This window comes from Panthera pardus, unplaced genomic scaffold (genome assembly GCF_024362965.1).
Source record: "Panthera pardus isolate Hobbes unplaced genomic scaffold, ASM2436296v1 HiC_scaffold_7, whole genome shotgun sequence".
In the NCBI taxonomy this organism is placed as follows: domain Eukaryota; kingdom Metazoa; phylum Chordata; class Mammalia; order Carnivora; family Felidae; genus Panthera; species Panthera pardus.
Window position 1 is genome coordinate 44,280,484 of NW_026527002.1, and position 17,731 is coordinate 44,298,214.

At 37.4% G+C, this 17,731-nt stretch overlaps 1 protein-coding gene across 1 annotated transcript in view; it reads right to left on the reverse strand.

The window, feature by feature from the left end:
• The window catches only part of STK3 (serine/threonine kinase 3), a 283,379-nt gene that overhangs the window by 80,749 nt on the left and 184,899 nt on the right, over window positions 1-17,731 (reverse strand). Inside the window, 1 exon segment of the mRNA XM_019468023.2 lies at window positions 5,274-5,466. Within this exon segment, the coding sequence (XP_019323568.2) occupies window positions 5,274-5,466 (193 nt within the window).

Here is a 17,731-nt window from a genome sequence, read left to right on the forward strand (position 1 = left end):
CACTTGAAAGTTATCTCAACACACATTATCGATCATACCTCTACTTGCAGATCCTCAGATCAACTGCGTGATCCCTTCCCATCTCCTCATCTTGCCATTCAAATTGTTCATATTTATGTCTGTGCTACCCTGTTCATTTTGGGGGTCATTATTCCCCATAGCACCCCTTCTGGCTATCTTACTGAATAACTAGAAATGGAGCGAGGTCTTAGAGGAAGGAGGGGAGGGTGGGAGCAAGAGTTTGCCCTGGGAAGGAAAAGGACTGGCTCACTGCTCACTGGCTCAACATGTGCAGTCCCGGGAAGCCCAGGCCTCCCTCACCGTGCAGGAAGCAGGGGTCCAGTTTCCCAAGCTGCTGGAAGGCCAAACTGACAGAGGAACAGATGGAGATTATTTCTTATTGGTGACCTACTCTGCTAGGTGCTTGATATATGTACCTAAGTTAATCTGCACTCACACACAAACACATATCCACAAAAGACCAGAAAAACAAATATACATCACTGAAGCTCAGAAAAGATGAACACAGTTAAACGTGGTCTGACTTTAAGTCCCATGGTCTTCTCAGTACACCACATCATTTGGTCAGAAAAGATTTGATGAATTTCTACTATTGTGCTGGATACTGCCTTAAGCACTGGGAATACAGTGGAGTAAAGAGATAATCACACAGAAACAAGCAATTACAATACGGTGTGACAGATGCTATTCCGAGGAACAGCATGAAGTGAGCTGGCAGCCTATGGGAGGGGCACCATCCCCCAGCTGGGTCAGTGAGGGAAGCAGCCCCTTGACTGAGCCTGAGAGGATGAATATGGAGTAGCCAAGGAATCAGCAGTCCAAACAGAGGGGCTGTGCAGTGCAAAAGCCCAAAGGTATGAAAGAGCATTCTAAAAGCTGAGGAGCTGGAAGAAGGCTGGACAGGGAATAATGAGCCACGAAATAGAAAGGTGAGCAGACACCAGAGTGTCTACTGCCCTTTAATCCATGTTGGGCTTTAAGTGAGAGCAATGGGGAGTTGCTGGAGAGCCATAAGCAGAAGAGAGGGATGCTGGATCGGTGAGGAGGGGGGGTGCTAAGGATGGAGGCCGGGGATCAATTAGGAAGCCTTTCATGTGAGACACTATGAGGATCTACACTAGGGAAATGCCAGCAGAGATGGTGGGAAGAGGGCAGAGAGATTCAGGAGGCAGAACTCGAGATGATGTGAATTCAGAGAGGGGTGAGAAAGAGAGAGAAGTTAAGGACGACTCTAAATTTTCTATCTTATTCCAAAGTCTATGCTTAAAACATCTGTATAGTCCTTCTATATTCTCAAATGATAACGTTTAATTTTTCTTTTCTATGAAGCAGAAAGCAAGGTCACCTATTGAAACCGAGAGGAGAGGTGGCAGGAAGAGACTTAGTGAAGGTCTAAAATAGCCACTTTGCAGGAGAAAGAGCTGAGGCAGAGAAACACGGGCTCCAGGAAAGTTCTGAAGGCCCTGAACTGGTGATCCATCTACATAGATCTGAGATTGCTTCCATCAGCACTCAGCAGCCATGGTGAAGATGCCCAGAATATGGACAAAGACACTGATCCACAGTCACATTTTGTCAGGAGGGGCAGAAGAGAAAGAGAATAGGGCAAAAAAGTTAAGGATATGAATAAGCAAGTAGCTAAAGCTATAAAACATAATCTCTAAACTGACTGGAAAATGTGGCTCTTCCTCAGATACCTACAGAGACAGTTTCCTCTCTGGGCAACTAAAGCTACCAATCCAGCCCCAGCTTTGTGAGACCAGAAAGTTCCACCACAGAAACTGAGCTGTATAGATCTAAGCTGAACATGGTAAAAGGCCCCAGTCTTTCTCTTTCCTGAAACAATCACTCTCCCACAATCACTCCCAAGGATATAATCTCTAGTATCTCATAAATTTGATGACAACGGATTCTTGACCTGGTCCTAATCTACTATTTCAGGATGGAAAGTGCCAAATGTTTATTCCCTTAATGACAACCAACCTGCTGTGCACCTACTGTCAAACATTCATAAGTCCAACTGGATAAAGTACAATATATGAAGAAGGAGAGACCCAGGGATAAATACTGGCTGGTGCCAGATTGTGAAAGACCTTGGTTACCAAGCTGAAGCCTGGACATCCTGTGGGTTATGAGGAGGCCCCAGGGAGATGTGAGTGGGAGTGATGGGAGAGGGAGGGTGAGAGGAATGCCATCATCACTGAAAACGGGTTTGGAGAGTTCTTCTGGGAACATGCCCTTATGCCTATTTTATTATTTTTTTAAAGTTTATGTATTTATTTTGAGACAGACAGAGAGTCAGCAGGGGGAGGGGCAGAGAGAGGGAGAGGGGGAATCCCAAGCAGGCTCTGCACCGTCAACGCAGAGTCCGACGTGGGGCTTGAACCCATGAACCATGAGATCATGACCTGAGCTGAAAGTCTAACACTTAACCAACTGAGCCACCCAGGTGCCCCATGCCCATTTAAAAACAGATCAAATTTTAAATATTTTTTGTCACTATTCTCTACTTACTTTCAAGAGATCTTTTAATAATTTTGCTTCCTATAGTCATACCACCACATCTTTCAGAAGTAAGGAAAACAAATCCATAAATTCTAGCTTCATGAATAAAGGTATAAAAGAATATGCAAACATAACTTAAGCTGACAAGAATATGGCAACTCATTTGAAACTCCAACAGGAAAGATTATGGAAATCAGGATCTTCAGCACACAATATAACATTCTAGACATCTTAGAAAATTAAAAATAATATATTGCTATGATGTGTTCGGGGAACAAAAATGCTGAAGACACATTAGCAAATGGGGCTTTGACATGACATAACCTGAGAGCTCAAACCAACTAATCTAAGACATTTTAAAGAAGATTTAGATCATTAAAAAAAAAAAAAACAACAACAACCCAAAACTAATTATGTGGTTTCAGGAAAAGTAAGTTCTGCCTCAATAACTTCTTTATATTCTTTATTGCTATACTACAGGATGACAAACCCTGCGGGTTACACCAACATCACTTGATTAGACTTTTGGGAACACGTAAGTCCCACATTCTAGAATGATGTCTAAATTGCAGAAACTTAAATTACATGGAAAGTTGGCTCATGGGATTCAAGATTTGCTAAAGCACATAAACAACTGCAAGTATATAAGCTGCTATCTGCTCAACTTAAAAATGAGCTTTCAGTAAAACGTCTATGGCCTAACAAAATCATACTTAGGACATAAAATTATATACTGAGTGGTTTCTGTGGCTGTCAAAGCTAAAACTTGCTACAAAAAGTATGTGGAAATCTGCACTGATAATTTAATGCATGCCGTCTGATAAATCATCATCACAGAGCCCTTCCTTGAAATATAATCCAACATGAATTAGATGCTATAAAAACTCATTTTTAATAACCACTGCTTAAATACTCATGTTCAACTCTGTGACTGCACAGAAAAAGTTGTTTATGCAGTTTTGTAGGGAGCTCAGTAGCTCTCCAGAAGATGCAGCGAAGCGCTCAATGATCACCTAACTGGTCTGCTAAGGATTATACAGTTTTACTAAAAGAAATTTTACCAGCTGTGGAAAAGCCATACTACATGCTGAGGGGTAATATGTTGTAAACTGTCTTATCATAGGGTCTTTTTAATCTGCAAGGCACTTAACTTGTACCCTACCACTTTGGAGGCTACAAGACCATCCGACACAGTTGGGTAAGCATGGTATGGATGCAGAAGGCCTCCTGCAGTCAGAAGCCTAGCCACGAATACAATTTGTAGGCTGCTTTCCAGGGCAAAGGCTCAGGAGACTCACCAGTTGTGGGAGATTTAAAAAAAATTCATATCCCTTTCCCAACTCCCACCCAGGATTAACTATGTGGCAATCTGCTTGCATTTTGTGCTTCATGACCCTCCCTCTCAAAGAATACAACCATAATGTGCTATATGTACCAGGAAATGTGAAGAAAGCAAGAGCAGTGAACAAATGGCTTGAAGCCATGAGGTAATAAGACTCACCAAGCAGCCTCACGGGGGGAGTAGCAAAAAGAAAGGGGTATGCAAAAAGAAAACAGACATGTCACAGAGAAAACTGCTGCCTATTTCCACGTTACAATAGTAGCAAATCACTTGCATATTTATAACTTTCTAGGCTCCATAATGCAAGAAATCATGTATTACTGCTTTTGTGCCATTCAGAAGCAGTGCTGTGCAGTGGAAAACAGCCTAGTGCTTAGATTTTGACATTGACCACACATGACCAGGGTAGGAGGGGGAAGAGGAGGGTCAGTAGGTATCAAGAGGTAATTAATCTGCTTTTGCCTATAACTGTGAAATCACAATGTCCTACCCTGTTAACTGCAATCTTAAAAGGTACAAAAAGAAATGCTAGTCTGCAAAAGTATCTCTGTCTTCATCACTCTGTAAGCAATGGAGATCAGAGAGAATGTCTTAATCGTCATTTTAGCCCCTGCAGCATGCCTGGCACTGTGCCTCACACATGACAAGCAGCAGTAAATATGCACTGAACTGAATTTTCGGCATGAGTAAGCCCGTCTCTTGATCCTTCTTTCCAATGTTTCTTCTTTTCCCAACCAAGACCTTGTTTCTTCTCTTACCTTGCATCCTCTGTCATCTGTGGCTTAACTGATAATTCAGACAACATGAAATAATATTATGTTGTATTTATTGGAACAGAATTTTATGTTCACTTTTTTACTGAGAAGGTAAATGTTAGGAACGTTATCCTTTTTTTTTTTTTTTTTTTAAATGTTTATTTATTTCTGAGAGAGAGAGACAGAAACAGAGCATGAGCAGGGAAGGGGCAGAGACAAACGGAGGCACAGAAGTCAAAACAGGCTCCAGGCTCTGAGCTGTCAGCACAAAGCCTGATGCGGGGCTTGAACTCACGAGCCACGAGATCATGACCTGAGCTGAAGTCAGAGGCTCAACCGACCGAGCCACTGAGGTGCCCCAGGAACACTATATTTTTATCTCTAAAATACTTTACAAATTAAATTAAGCTATGGGTTAGTATCTTTTAACAGAAAAAGTTCCATAACCCTAAGTTAAAGATGTGCTGATTTCTGCCATATTAAATTTTTTAAAATTTACTTATGCCATACTCTCCTTACCGCTAAATTATGCCCGGAAACAAAATTTTCCACAACTGGCTATAAAAAGACAAAATGTATCCTAGTTTCAATAGGAAGTCTACTTCTATAGAAGATAGAAAATTAATATTCATTGGGAAAAAGCCACATACTTTTCATAGTCCCATCTTCTTCTTCTTCGTCTTCACTGTTTATAACCATGGTCCCCAGGTCAGATTCTAACATGGTGCTGTTATGTTCAATCATGGTCTGGGCCCCTTCACTCATCGTGCTCGTGGCCTTCATCGTGCCCACACTTTCTGAACTAGTCTTCACCATGGTGTGGGAGTCCAGCTCATCTTCATCCTGCAAGCAAAATACTGCAGTGAAGGAAGACTTTTCTAAAACGGCCAGATTTCTTTAATTCTTCACAATATGACAAGCATATGATATTTTTTAATTGAAGTATAGTTGATACACAATGTTACATTAGTTTCAAGTGCACAATATAGCGATCTAACATCTCTATCTATTATGCTATGCTCACCACAAGTGTAGCTGCTGTCTGTCACCACACAGCACTATCACCCTACCGTTGGCTATATTCTCTATGCCACACCTTTCATCTCCATGACTTATTTACTCCATAACTGAAAACCTGTAGCTCCCACTCCCTTTCACCCATTTTGCCCATCTCCCTCTTAATGTTATTACTATATTTCAAAATAATTTAATATAACGTTAATTTAATGTAATATTAATATATCTGATATATTTAATAATATTAATTTATCATACATTATAGTAATATAATTAATTTGATATATTTAATATGATATCAATATCACTTTAAATAATGAAAATACTAATACAGCTAATTTTAATATACAGACATACATACAAATGTTATCATAAGAGCCCAAGTTATCCAAAATAATCTACAGTTTTAGGTTATTAAATCTCAAGCAACAGAATTTCTATTTGATGAAATAGAAGGCTGCTAGCTATTTTTTTTTTAATTTTTTAAAAATGTTTATTTATTTTTGACAGAGAGACAGAGCACGAGCGGGGGAGGGGCAGAGAGAGAGGGAGACACAGAATCCGAAACAGGCTCCAGGCTCGGAGCTGTCAGCACAGAGCCCGACGCGGGGCTGAACTCACAGACCGCGAGATCATGACCTGAGCCGAAGTTAGATGCTCAACCGACTGACTCACCCAGGCGCCCCTAGCTATTTTTAAAATAAGGATTAAGATAGGTAAATTACCAACACATGCAAAACAAAGAATACAGTGACCAAAAAAATATGAGACAGCACATTAAAGACAGAACATGTTGGCACTATTCTAACAGTCATGTTTACAAAACTTCATACAAAGGCCATTAGCTTTTTTCTTGTTAAAATTGTGATAAATATACATAAAATTTAACATGTTAATAACTTTCAGTGCATATTTCTGAGGCATTAAGTACATTCACAGTATTATGCAATCATCACTAATAGCCATTTGCAGAACTTTTTCATTATCCCAAACAGAAACCCTGTGCCCATTAAAAAATAACTCCTCATTCTCCCCTTTTCCCAATCTCCAGTAACCTCTCTTCTCCTCTCTGTTACTATGAATTTGTCTATTCTAGGTACCTCATATAACAGAATCAAACAATATATGGCCTTTTGTGTCTGGCTTATTTCACTTGGCATGTTTTCAAGGTTCATCCATGTGGTAGCATGTGTCAGAATTTCATTCCTTTTCAAGACTGAATGATATTCCATTTATATATATATACACACCACATTTGTTTATCCTTTCATTTGTTGATGAACATTAGGCTATTTACACCTTTTGGTTATTATAAATAATGCTGCAATGAACACTGGTGTACAAGTATCTATTTGAGTCCCTGCTCTCAATTATTTTGGGTATAAACCTAGAAGTGCAATTCTACATCATATGGTAATTCTTTTTTTAATTTTTGAGAAACCACCAAATTGTTTCTCCCAGTTGCTACACCATTTTACGTTCTCACCAACAGTGCACAAAGTTCCATTTTCTCCACATTCTCACCAAGACTTGTTATTTTCTAGTTTTTTTGATAACAGCCATCCTAGTGGATATGTGGTATCTCACTGTAGTTTGATTTGCATTTCCCTAATGATGCTGAGCATCTTTTCATGTGCTTACTGACCATTCATATATCTTCTCTAGAGAAATGTCTATTTAAGTCCTTTGCCCATTTTTGATATAGGTTGTTTTTTGTTGTTGAGTTGCAGGAGATCATTGTATATTCTAGATATTAACCCCTTAGCAGATACATGATTTCCAAGTATTTCTCCCCATTTTGTAGGTTGCCTTTTCACTTTCTCGATGGTTCCTTTGATGCACACATTTTTAATTTTGATAAAGTCAAAGTTATCTGTTTTCTTTTGCTGCCTGTGTTTTCATTGTTCTATCATAGCCATTAGTTTTTAAATGCAAATTCACAGAAAGATCAAATCAGTAATATAAATATGAACCAAAAACTGCTCTTTAGAATGTTCGTCAAAAGATAAACTGAAATTGGGCCATAAAAATAAACTAACAAATTCTGTTTGAGAAACCAGACAAAATGCTACTTGGAAAAACTTGATACATACTGTGAAATTCATTTACATACATTCCACTTTAGGTAGAAACAAGCAAAACCTAATTCTGACAGAGGTCAACTGCGAATACAGAGAATAGGAACATCTGTATAGTTCTCAGCTGTTTGATGGCCCTTCCTCTTCCTGAACCTGCATGATAAATTCAGCATATCTCTCAAAGTCTTTTGTGCTTCTTTCACAAGGTTCTCATTTATTTATTTATTTATTTATTTATTTATTTATTTATTTATTTATTTATTATTTAATATGAAATTTATTGTCAAATCGGTTTCCATACAACACCCAGTGCTCATCCCAACAGGTGCCCTCCTCAGTGCCCATCACCCACTTTCCCCTCCCTACCACCCCCCATCAACCCTCAGTTTATTCTCAGCTTCTTTTAGATGACTTCGTCATTCTTATGCTTCGACTATCTAACATGTTGAAGATTCCCAAATCCCGAAATCTTCCTGAACTTATTACTTAAGTGCTTAATGACGTTTAAAACTCGACAATCCCAAATCAGATATCATCTCATCTACCTCTTTAGTCTCTCCTGTCTGCCTCCATCCCCAACAACGACCACTACAAAGCACAATAATCTGCATTAGCTACCCAAGAGTAAAAAATCAACAGGTCTTCTTAGGTTCATTCTGTCTTTGATTCTCTATATCAACAGAGTTCTGTATATCAACTGTTACTGAGTAAATTCCTGATTGCCTCATACTTGGGTGAATGCAAGAAAAGCTCCCTGACTAAACAGTCTCTCCCACCCTGACCTTCTAGAATCAGACAGATTCCTGGCTTGAATCACTTAAGAGACATAAGACCTCTAGGTAAACAATTTAAACTCTCTAAACTTTAGTTTCTTTCATTGGAGTTATGATGATTAAATGAGAAAAAACATGCAAAATGCCTACATATTACTAGAACAAAGTAGTTTCACACTTTCTTCAAAGCCCATATACCATACGAATCTTTCTTAAAAACAATTGTACCATAATATCCTACTGAAATCTCTAATGGCCATAGTTCTTGCCTGCCTTAAAAGCTAAACACTTCTGCCTCATTTTAATGTCTTCTATGTTATCCTATTTTATCTGGCCAATCCTATTTTCCCATTGTCCAAATATCCTCCATTTTACTCAGGCTAACCTTAACTGAGTCTCCAGCTGCTATAAACCCATGTCACGCTATGCTCATTAAGACCTGTTCTTTCTTTGTTCACGTCTTCTTCTCCACTCAGAATGCTCTTCCCTCTCTGTCCATTCTAACTAAATCCTATAGTCCCAGATCAAGTATCTACTACCTTCATGGCTAATTTAGTCCTTATTAATTATCCTCTTTTCTAAACTTCTATAGAATTTATAAGCTGCATCACACACTTTTGCATTTAAATTTATGATCTCATATTGTGAATAACTGCTTTGTAAATCCTTTAGAAATATAAGTATCTTACAGATAAGAATACCTTACAGTACCTCCGAATCTACTCCAGTGTTTCATTTGGTATTCCATATACAGTAAGCATTCATTACATATTTACTTTACACAGAACTATAAAATCATGAGCCTTTAACAATTCAACCCCTCATTTTATTTATGAAAAAAATGAGATTCATAGAAAGCAAGAGACATCCCTAAGGACACATATCTATTTAAAAGCAAAGTGGGAGTAAGAAACTAGTTCTTATATTTCTTAGTCTATTACTCCACTAAATGCATGTATCTTACTTACATTTAAATTTTGATCCACTTGAATGCTTAAGTTAGAGGTACAGGCTTACAAATTTAACAGCTTATGTCACCAGCGCCTATTCCCAAAGAGTCCACACAAATTATTTGGTCCATTCTCGTGAAACCCACCATCTTCTCTTATTTGTACTATTAAAAACAGTACAATTATACTGTATGATTTAAAAATTATAAGCTATACATGTAAACTATATATATATAAACTGTTAAAAATTATAAGCTGTTAAAAACCATTAAAAAATGGCCTCTGCATAGTTTTCTCTGTTCCCACTCTTGCCCACTTTAGTCTCTCAAAGGCAGATTGATCCTTTCAAAAGATAAATCAATCATTTCATGTTACTCTCCTGCTCAAAACCCTGCTCTTGGCCTCCTATCACACTTAGAATAAAATCCAGAATCTTTATCAGCCAAATGTGATCTGGTTCAGTAATATCTGCCAATCCTATCTCCTATCACATTCCTTCTCACTCACCAAGTTCCATCCTTGGCTGTTTCTTGAGCATTCTAAGCATGTTCCTCCTCGAGCCTTTAAATTGGCTGATCTTTCAACCTGGAATGCTCTTCCACAAGACAGCTTTATTCTTTACTTAACTCAAGTCTCTACTTAGGTGTCACCACCTTAGTGAGGCTTTTTCTGACCACCAAGCTGAAAGCAACGTCTCCATCGATCTTTTATCCTTCTGTATTCTTCATAGCCTCTACTTGGCTTCTCTACCACTAGAATGTAGGTTTGATGAAGGCAGAGGCTTCTTTTTCATCGATGAATCTCCAATGCTTAGAACACCTATCACACAATAGGTACTTAATAAGAACTTATTTAATAAATGGATCAATTTATATTTTCACTTGTTAATTCACTCAGCAAGGATTTATTGTAAATTTGTAATATGTCAAGGAGTAGACCAGGCATTGGAGATACAAAGATAAATAAGAAAAATTCTGCTCCATTTTGGTTTTTTAAGGAGTCTGATGTCTAAGAGAAACTGACTGACGTGTGAGGGATAAATTACCAGGCGATTTGTTAAGTACCATGAGAAAAGTGACCTCTACCTCTGCCTCTAACAAATGAAAGCCTCGCAGAGGAGGCTGCCCTTAAATTAGGTCAAAAGGATACATACTATGTACGTAACAAATATACACAAATTTGGGTGACTGCTTTATATTACAGCTTCTTTTTATAGCAAAGCCACACTCAGACATCCCTTCTCAGCTCAGACACCCCAAGACTGAATTAAGTGCCATATTCTGTACTGTCAGAGCACCTTATGCTTATGCCACTCATATGCTTATTACGCAATACTGTAATTATCTATATACTTGACTTGTCCAAATCTCCCATTAGATTCTAAAACCTGTAAGTACAGTAACCAAATCTTGTTAACAGTTCTATTCCTGGCATCCAGCACAAAGCCTGTTCTTACTATATAATCTATTAAACTAATGTTAAAGCCCTTATTATGAGGTAGTGCCAAAGCACAGAACTGAGGACAATGTTATACAAGGTTCTACAGGAGAATTTTATTTAACTTACTATTTTAAAGTACAGAATGGCTGGGGCGCCTGGGTGGCTCAGTCAGTTGAGCATCCGACTTTGGCTCAGGTCATGATCTTGCAGTTCGTGAGTTCAAGCCCCGTGTCAGGCTCTGTGCTGCCAGCTCCGAGCCTGGAGCCTGCTTCGGATTCTGTCTCCCTCTCTCTGCCCCTTCCCTGCTCATGCTCTGTCTATCTCTGTCTCTTAAAAATGAATAAATGTTAAAAAAATATTTTTTAATAAAATATAGAATGGCAACTGAAGAAACTGAGAGGGAAAATAATGCTATTAACTAGAATTATTAGTTGATCATTTTTTAATAGTCATAAAAATAGTTACCAATGAGTAGAACTTACGCTAAAAACTTTTTGTAGGCTATTTCCATTTAATCCTCTTATTCATCCTGTGAGATATTATTAACCCCACTTTGCAAACAATGAACCTGAAATTCAAGTGAGTTTAATAATTTGTCTAAGGTCATACAACAAATAAGTAGAGGAATAAGGATTCTAACTAGGTCATTCTGATTCTGAAGCCCAAGATCTGACTTTCAATTTTATAAAGCTTTACAATTATTTACAGCATTTCTCAGGTCTAGCTGAATTTAATAGTGGTTAGCGGGAGCATGTCTCATTTTTGCTAAAAGATAAAGAAACTGACATACACATAAATAAACTGATTTGTACTTGGTCCGAAAGCTAATAAAAAAACCTGGAATTACTCTTTCTAGTAGACCCGACTGAGGAAGAAAGGAAACAACTGATTTTCTATCAGTTCTTTTAAACAATCAACTGCTAGTTTAGTACCTTATTTTATCATGTTTCAACCAGTTTAATTCCCAAAACACTGCATCTATTTTTATATGTGTGAGTCATTTGTCTCTCATCCTTGTAAGGTTCAGTGCTGTGACAATTAACATAACATTTGGGTGATGGGCAACAATACTCTTAGTCTTCCTATATCCATATTAGATTTGAATCTACAATAATGAGGGCTGCACTTCTGGATTCACACAACTGGCCCAGACAATCTATACAATTATAAAAACAATAAATCAAGTTTGGAAGCGATTGCTCTCATAGCATATTATCTTCACTGACATAGTCACTTTGCTAAAGGATGCTAATCTAATTTACAAATTGACAGTAAATAAAATAGCAATGCAAAAAAAAAAAAAAGAATGAGGACCCAATTCGCTAATGGGAGGGTGGCACCCAAACAGTAATTAATAAAGTACAGATGGAATGAGAACCAGTTTCTATGAAATTTGAAGACTCGAACACTAATAACGTGGTGATGGTGGTAAAAACTTTTCAGCAATACTTTTTACTTTTAAAAAATCATTAACTCTGAAATTATTCCTGGTATTTTAGATTATTATTAAAATTCCATTTGGTGCTTTTAACATTTTTACAATAAAACAGTTAAAATGTTTTTCCAAAGTCACACTTCATTTATATATATTTTGTTATTCCTCACAAAAGAAAAGCAGAAGAAAAACATGTTGATACTTTATAGAAAAAGGTCTGTGGAACAGATGCTTCTCCACTGTAGAAAGCAGCCAATTCCAGTAAGGAATACAATAGCATTTCAATCAGTGGTCATCATGTGCCAGGAATGCAAAACAGAGTACTGATGATAATCCAGGTTATGAATCATAAAATCCACATGGAATACAAATATTTGAAAACATTATTAGGAAATCCTACTCCATTGTTAAGATAGATTTATGCTGTAACAGTCTGAGAAATAATCAGATTTTGCGTTAGGTATCCCAACATATGCAAGATCTACTACTTTAAAGGATTTTCTAAATATTCAGCTACTCTTTGATATTAAAGATGTTCACATAAACACATTAGAAAGCATTTGCCATTTGTAACATTGATGAGATAGACTATCCCTTAAATACGTGTTTTTCTAATTGGAAATACTCTATTTTATTTCCCTTCTTGAAATATTAAATACATCTTTACTGCTAGTACAATTACATAACAGCACATTATCAGCATACAGCAGTGATCTTAATGGTTTTGATTCAACTAGAGAATTCCACTGAGGATACATTCTGCTACAGCATACAAAATTTACTTTTATTTTTTTTCCAAAACTATTTTTTAGGAAAAAAGTGAATGTGTAAAATATATAAATGAACCAATTATATAAACAGTTGCAATATTATAGTGGTCTGGATATCTTTCAAACCTCTTAGAGGTGCTAATCAGGGATGACACTAAAACAGCAAATAATAAATGTAACAAACATACTATAAATGCATAACTGAACTCTTGAGACACTAAAGGAAATCCCCAAGGGCCCCAAACAGAGCTGGGAAACAGTGAGAATAACCTAAATCTGACCTCAGGGGCTGCCTTAGGGGCATAAGATGATGGGGGTGGGGTGGTAATAGGGTATCCATTTTAGTGGATAAAGGGAACAAGCGACAAGTCTTTGGGTTCTTTCCACAGTAGAACTGAAACCCCTGCATAAAGGTGGGGATCTTGAAAGTCTACATCCTCAGTGAAAGGGTGAACAAGAAAAAATGTACTCAAAGGCAGAGAAGACATGCAAACTTGTTTGTCTCACTTCGGCTTTATGCAAAGATGGGAAGTGGGTGGTGGTGGGGCTTCCTTTTAGAAGGTATAGTTATGGGTTTTGGCTTTCTAACGTTACCCACAAGGTGTGGGAAACTTCATGCTGAGAAATTAGCCTAATGCAGTCCCACTATGGAAGTACCTGGGGTGCCTGATGGAAACAAACAAAAATATCCACCCTAGACAGGGACTCAAACTCAATCATCAACCCAGAAATAATCATTCTCAGAAATAAAACCCAGCTAGAGTTGAGCTCACAATCCAAAAGATAAGTAATGAATGAACAAGCTATCGAGAATGGGTAGAAACAACAAACACCAGAAGTAAGACTCCCTTCTCCCTTAAAATTAAGTTAGTCAACTTAGAAAGCTGCATCTTTCTAAGACAAAAATTTCTAGGATAAAAATTAGTAAAGAGTATACAGTGGCATTTTAGATTGGAAAAAACAAGCACAAAAGTAGAAATAATTCTGTCTAGAAGGGAAGGCATTAAGTCATTCTGACTGCATTAACAAATGACCTATAGTTTACAGAGTGCTCTCAACACTGAGAAATGGAATAGGTTGGTCGGCAGAGGACTGACCGGAACCTTGAAGACTCAAGACTGAATGGAGGACAAGACTGGAGAAAGAGAACCTGGAGTCAGAAGGTTATTACTGAAATCCAGATTTGAGGTAATCACAGCCTGTACTAAAAGGTTTACAGAAACAGGAATCACAAGTCAAATCTGAAAGAAATCCTGAAAGAATCAATAGATTATGTAAACTTTCTGGTCAAATTATCAAAATAACTCCAATACTCTGAACCTAAAGAGATGAAACTGACTCGAGAAAAGTGTGAAAGGTTCTAATCTGAAAAGATGGAGAAGATAAAATAAATAATGCCAATTATTTATAACCAAAAAATGACTTAATGGAATTTGCCACTTTCTCACATGATGAAGGCATTGAAATCTAATAATCAATTTGTGGTAAAAGGGTCAAATAAGAAATCAACAAGGCATGTAAGGTGCAACTTCAAGGGAATGGACATAAAACTGGGGAAAACTATGGCAGGAATCTTTCACTTTTCTCCCTGTGCATAACAAAATCCGAGGTTGTTGGTTACACTGCTAACCTGTGTCAATGATAAATTTGACTTATTACTTGAATTAGTAAAAGCAAAAATGAAAGGGTACTACTGCACATTTGCTTTTATGTCTCACATCCAAAAAGAGGGCTTTGTACCACTTAACTAAAAACACCTCTCTGCTACAGCAAGGTGAACGTACTGAAGTGACACGGGAACATTATCTTCAAATTCCACTTCCAAATACAGTAAAGAAGAGCACTTACCCCATTGCCCCTTTACCCACAAACCTTGTTTCTTTGTTACCAGTGAGATGGCTCACAGCAGAAGCAGCTGGTTAACTCTGGTCTCATTAGCTCCACATTCAACCCAACTGAGCTAAGAACTACTGAAAAAACATCAAAAATGCTCTCTTTCAAACAGCTTCCCTTAAGCACCGCTTCAATGTCTGACAGGCCGAAAAAGGTAATAAATTGGTATTTACCAACAAAAGCTATTAAGATCTACAGTATCTGAGAATCTGTCCAACGAATGAACTTTCTTCTCATTGGTATAAGTAGGTGGTCCTTCTGTTTCACTGCAAGGCCAGCATACGAGCTTATTCAGCTGCTGTCTTTGACATACCTGTCTTTAACAAACAGAAACTTCTGCCTTCATGGATCCTAACTTTTTGCATGTTCACAGGCATGTTTTAGAGTTACATCAAAGCATTCAAGATCTCCAAAAGTCATAAAAGACTTGTTCATCAGTACAAGCCTAAATGGTGAGAAGGCGTGTGGGCAGGACTTCAGAGGCTCCATGATGCAAGACTGCACAAGTTCTTGGCATTATATTAAAAGTTTCCAAACAAAAGATTATCTTACATCCCCTGTGCATAATACTGATATACAATACAGTAAATTAAAAAGTAAAAGCAACCTTAACCATGGTTTTTCTTTTTTCTCTTAGAGCCAAAATGATGTCAAAAGACTAACAAAATATAAAAATTAAAAAATCAACTATTTTAAAATAAAAATAACACCTTTAAAAATTGTTGTTACAAGCAGTTTATAAAAAATCCACAAGAGGGCACCAAAGACAAAACACTAGAACAAATTCCATTAATTGGAGATTTACAGATAATACAGATTCATAAAACAGGTTATTATGTTTACTAACATACTATCAATACCTTTCAGAAAGAGGCTAGTGGCTCCCTGTCTTAAGCTGATATATTTTAAAATATAAGTATAGCCAAGTTATATTTTTAAATAAGCAATATTTGTTTCTTAAAGGACAGGTTGCCTACACTCAGTAATCTTCCCAGTGACTTCCATACAATAGCAGGAGCTCAATGAATAGTTGCTGATTCCACAAAATTGACAGAAACATACAACAGGAAATATCAAACATTCATATTACTTTATCATTGCATTCTAAATTGTTTTATATTAAAAGATTTACGATTGTAGGGATGCCTGAGTGGCTCAGTCAGTTAAGCATCCGACTTTAGCTCAGGTCATGATCTCATGGCTTATGAGTTTGAGCCCTGCATCAGGCTCTGTGCTGACAGCTCAAAAATAAATAAATGTTAAAAAATTTTAATGAAAAAAGATTTACAATTGTATATCTTATGTTTGTAGAACCAGGGCTAATTTGTCTTTGAAAAGAATTTTTTCTTTCCTGCATCCTTTCTTTTCTGTCCCCTTTCTATTCCATTATGATAGTGTTTAATAGCAAATAAAAATTTTAATACACACTTAACAGAAGAAACATCACTTATGTAAAGTTAGAAATGTAATATAAAATGATTTTGAGAAATCACTCTCCAAAGCATACAATTCAGAAGAAGACTACTAGCAATATTCATTTTAATGTGATTTATGTAATACAAATGAAATTCTGGAGCAGAGGAGTTATCAGGGAAGCAAAAAACAAGCAATCTTCCTCTACACCCCCAACCAAATATTTATGACATTTGGCTTAAGAATTGCTGAAGGAAAATACTTCAGTACCAGTATGCACCTTAAATGCAAATACATTCTGTCCTGATGATAATTGTGCGGCACTATGCTAAATAATAAGGGGTAAAAGTCAGGTAGAATCTACTATAAAGGTTGTATTATAAAGATAAGTAAATATATATAGCTGATGAATCAAAAATTACATATTTATGTAATAAATTCTGTGTGCCATGCAGTGTACTAAAATATAGTCTTTGTCCTTGAGAAACGTACAGTTAAAAAAAATTTTTAATGTTTATTTATTTTTGGCGGAGAGAGAGACAGAGCATGAGTAGGGGAGGGGCAGAGAGAGAGGGAGACACAGAATCCAAAGCAGGCTCCAGGCTCCAGCACAGAGCCTGACGCGGGGCTCGAACTCACAGACCAAGAGATCGTGACCTGAGCCAAAGTCGGACGCTCAACCGGCTGAGCCACCCAGGTGCCCCAGAGAAACATACAGTTTAGTGGACAGAGGTAGAAAGTAGACAAAGTGAGATAAATATTCTCATTGAGGTAAACACAGGGTACATTCAGGAACCATATAGAAGCACTTGTTCAGCTGAAGCTTAAAAGAGCATCATTTAAGGTTCCCCTTTTCCAGAGGAATCATGGCCAAGATGACTCCTGAAAGATAAGGAGTTAGGCAAATGAGGGTGAAGAAATGAGTCTAAGGAAAAGCAGCAACTTATAATTTGCTTTAAACGCTTTTTGAGCAATCCTATTTTTGCTAATGGTTTTGCTACCAACTGGAAAAAGCCTGCTGATTCCTAATTACTTGCTCTCTCCCTGAGGCTTCAAACCTGCATATCCAACTGCCTGCTACACAAAATGACTTGGATGAGCCAGGGACACCTCAAATTAAAGCAAGTGCTAAAGCCATCTCATCTTACCCAGAAAGTCGCCTTGGAGAGAGTGCTGCTGGGAGAATATTTCGCCACAGTCTAAGGGGGTAGAGAGAAAATGTGGGCGAGCGAAGAAACAAAGGCTCTGACTACTCTATCATGAGGTTTGTTAGTGAATCAGTTATTGTTGATTTCTTCCCTGATTTTTTTTTTTAATGGTGAAAACAACTACATTTGTA